Source organism: Zeus faber, assembly GCF_960531495.2.
Source record: "Zeus faber genome assembly, chromosome: 13".
Classification (NCBI taxonomy): Eukaryota; Metazoa; Chordata; class Actinopteri; order Zeiformes; family Zeidae; genus Zeus; species Zeus faber.
In genome coordinates this window covers 31,105,806-31,109,748 of record NC_137198.1, presented here as the reverse complement: position 1 = coordinate 31,109,748, position 3,943 = coordinate 31,105,806, and the positions used below count along the sequence as shown (strand labels likewise).

Genomic DNA, 3,943 nt, shown 5'->3' with positions numbered 1-3,943 from the left:
ATTGAAAATTGTCATGATTTTTGTATACAAACATAGATAATACTCTTTAGTCAACATCGTCAACTCTGTTGTTACAATGACGGACTTTAAAAAAACATGGCAAAAAAAAATCAAAGGCCTGGAAAACAGCTTTGGACCCTTTTTCCTTTTGAATTGCCCTATCGAGTTAGAAAGGCAATGCGTGCACATGCACATAGAAACACAAATACAACACACACACACACACACACACACACACACACACACACACACACACACACACACACACACACACACACACACACACACACACACACACACACACACACACACACACACACACACACACACACACACACACACACACACACACACACACACAAAGGCACGTACTCACACACGTACTCACTCTTATGCACAAACTTTCATACTGCAGCTCAAATGGGTATTAGACAATTTAGTCCTGGCGTGGCAGCAGCAATGCCTCCCTTTCCACCCCAAGATGTCCCCTGTCACTCCTCAGTGACTCTTTTACTTTATCCTTGATGCCATGGTGAGTCGACAACATTATTCAGCACTTCACCACAGAAATACATGCCAAGTGCAGCACGATATTATCCCATATTGATATGTTGGTTATAGTATAATATCCAGTGTAATGTATGAAAACATTATTTTAATAATATAAACACACCCACGGTTTCATATATCACTTTGATATTCACATGTCCACTTTATCACTAGATCACCTTCATATCAACACCCACTACATTGGTACACCATTTTTTTTTTTCGTTTATTCACAAATTCACTGTCAAAAAGAAAGAAAAATATGTTTTTTGGCTGATATGTGAGCACTGTTATCATGAGACACAATTCAAATCATTTTCATGTTCACGCGTCGAGGGCCACTGGTTTCTGTCACATCGGCTGCTGTCCCGTTGGATTTACGTGGTACATACTCAATGTCAAAGTTACTCTTATGGCGACCCTTCCCTCGGCTCCAGGCAAACAGCAAGAGGAAGCAGAAGATGACTACACCTAGGAAGGACAAGCAGCCCATTGCCGTAGATATGATGATAGTTTTCAGGTCTATGGGGAATGTCATGTTATATAGTACCGTCTCGTTTCCCCAGGTGTTATTAGTGTCTGTCAGATAATTTGTGCTCCTGTTGCTATAAAGCCATCTGTCACTGATGCCCAAGCTCTTTACTTCTAAAGAGGCGGACAAGCTTGCATTGCCAGCTGCGTTACTGGCAATACAAAGGTATACACCACTGTCATGCAACTCTGCTGCCTTGATCTCAAGGGTCCCATCTGATTGGACCTCCACCCTACCACTGCTTTTGGTTGTTATGTAGCGTCTATGTGGAGTGATCCATACCACAGAGGGACGAGGAGCCCCTTCTGCAATGCAGCTCAAACGGGCAGGTTGCCCCTCATCGGCCATCAGCAACTGTGTAATATTTGGTCCAATCCGGGGCTGGGTGCAGGTCATATATCTCGAAATCAGTGGCTCCTTGAGGTCACGCAGTGGTTTTCCAATAAGGCGCTCAGGGGCACTGCATTCGGGCTGGACATCCAAGAACTGCAGGGAGGGCGGTTTGTGCCCATTCAACAGCCAAAGCAGACGGCAGTCACAAACCAGCGGATTACCACCCAGACAAAGCTTATGGATGCTATCTGTTGAGGCAAATACATTCCTTTCCAGTGAGTCCAGGTGATTCTGTGACACATCTAGCAGCTGCAAAGCCTTGAGACCCACAAAGGCCATTGGTTCAATGGACATCAGCTGTGCTCCTTGCAAGTGAAGTTCTAGCAGGTGTGGAAGGTGGCTGAGTTCTCCTTGCTGAATGTACTGGAGGCGGCAGTAGGACAAGTTCAGATGGGTGAGGTACGGCAGGTTGCGAAGTGCAGCGCTAGGGAAGGCAGACAGGTTGGTGTTGGTTATGAACAGAGTCGTAAGGTTGAGACCATGCAGTGAAAGGGGTGGGACTGCATCCAGCCAGGGCCAGTAATCAATTTCTAGGTGGCGTAGATTCCCTACTCTCTTAAAGGAATACGGCTTCAAGAAACTAATGCTCAGGTGAAGCATACGCAAATTTACGAGGCTATGTAGGTGCGTTAGAGCATCCGTTGGGACCACTGTCAAGTTGGAACGTTCCAGGGTTAGAGATTGGAGCGCCAGTAGTCCAGTGAAGGCCCTCTGTGAGATAAACACCAGCTCATTGTCACCTACCTCCAGGGAGTTCAGCTTTCGTAAATCATGGAAGCCATGGTCCAATAGGACCACCAGACGGTTGTGACTGAGGTCAAGGCGTGTGAGATTGGTCAGACCTGACAGCACCCCGAAAGGAATTAGCTGGAGCAAGTTGCTGCGAAAAGTAAGAGAGCGCAGAGCCACCTGAAAGCGAAAAGATCCTGGCTCCAATGTGGTAATGAGGTTGTCGCTGAGGTCCAGGTCCTCCAGCTGCTGGAAAGAAGAGAAGTTGTCTGGGGTGATGCTCCTGAGTTTGTTTTTACTGAGGTCAAGGACACGGGTCTCAATGGGGATCCCTTCAGGGACAGTGGGCAGGCGCTTGCGATGGCAGCTGACTGACTTGCTGTGGGCAGAGCACTCACATCGGGCAGGGCAGCATAGAGTAGAGACGGCAAAGAGGAGCAGCAAGGCCCCACCCAGGAGAAGGCGGCAGCAGTGTGTAGCTGGTTGTTGCATGACTTCTCTACGTCCGTTGCCCTCTGTCATGGCACAGAATCTCATCCATGCAGACACCGTTCATGATCAAGCCCTGCAGCACACAAAGCAAAAAAAAAGGTGAATTTTTAAATTATAATTTGTTGTTTTAATGGACATGGCTTTGTTGACAAATCACTGATTCTGTGTTTGAGGACTGTGTTTGCTATGCATGTATAGTCTTTGTCAACAATTCCTATTAACACCTACTGCAAACTTAGATATTATACATTAAAAAGTGCATGGGATATAGGATGAGTTCTTTACAGATGGTTTTCAGGGAGTAGCTCCATATAGAGTGTACAGTGGGACAATTAATTGGTTAATTGGTTGTGTGTGTCCTAAATTGGTGGAAGTTGCAGTGCATGGGGTATGACAGCACCCCATTGTTGACAGCACCCCCCACCCCAGTGCATTGCACTGCTGCCTCACAGCAAGAAGGTTCTGGGTTCGATTCCCACCTGGGGCGCTGTTGGCACCATGCTCTAGCGGGTTATCTCCCAAATAGGAGCCTTTCTGTGTGGAGTTTGCATGTTCTCCCTGTGCTCACATGGGGTTTCCTCCACCTACCATTAGTAAGGACCCCCACCAAAACATGCACACATCATTGTCTGACCAGCGATGGACACTTGTTACCAGGTCCCCGGCCACGTCGACGAATGCTGCCCACTGCTCCTGGCTGCCCCCCCGGAGGAAGGACAAGCCAGGATGGGTCAAATGCAGAGGCCTCATTTCACCGGCCACCATCCAAAGCATGTGTGTGTGTGTATGCATGTGTTGTAGTGTGGTGTGTTGCGTGACAATTAAAGATTCTTCTTCTTCTTCTTGTGGTAGACCCACATTCTTTACAAGTACATCCTTCTAATTCACTTCACTAAAACTAAAGGGCAAGACATGGTTCTGTGTAAACTACATCAGTATGTCCTCTGTGGTGTCTCTGACGGTGCTGAACTTTTCAGGGTTCTGCAGTAGTTCTGCGCGCTGACTGGAGTGCGCCACCAGAATACTAGATGGCAGTATTTCTTCGGTTTGCACTCTGTCCTGCTGTCTAATATGGGGAAAGAGCCAGCAGAGAAAATAGAGGCTATTTTTTTCCCTCCTGCATCCCCACTTCTCTTCTCCTATGTTTTATTCTGGTACTCAGAAAATATTTTTTCTCCCAACACAAATGGAGAGTGTGAGAATGTGGTGTGGGGATGGTATGGTTTGAGCAGCCACACCTGTCCTGGC

General features: G+C 47.1%; 1 protein-coding gene across 1 annotated transcript; it reads right to left on the bottom strand.

Annotated features, from left to right (window-relative positions):
- Positions 1 to 856: 856 nt before the first annotated feature.
- On the bottom strand, positions 857 to 2,725 carry lingo2b (leucine rich repeat and Ig domain containing 2b; the record flags this gene model as incomplete). Its single annotated transcript, XM_080012138.1, has 1 exon — positions 857 to 2,725. One exon carries the CDS (start codon positions 2,723 to 2,725, stop codon positions 857 to 859), a length of 1,869 nt encoding a protein of 622 aa, XP_079868264.1.
- Positions 2,726 to 3,943: the final 1,218 nt, after the last annotated feature.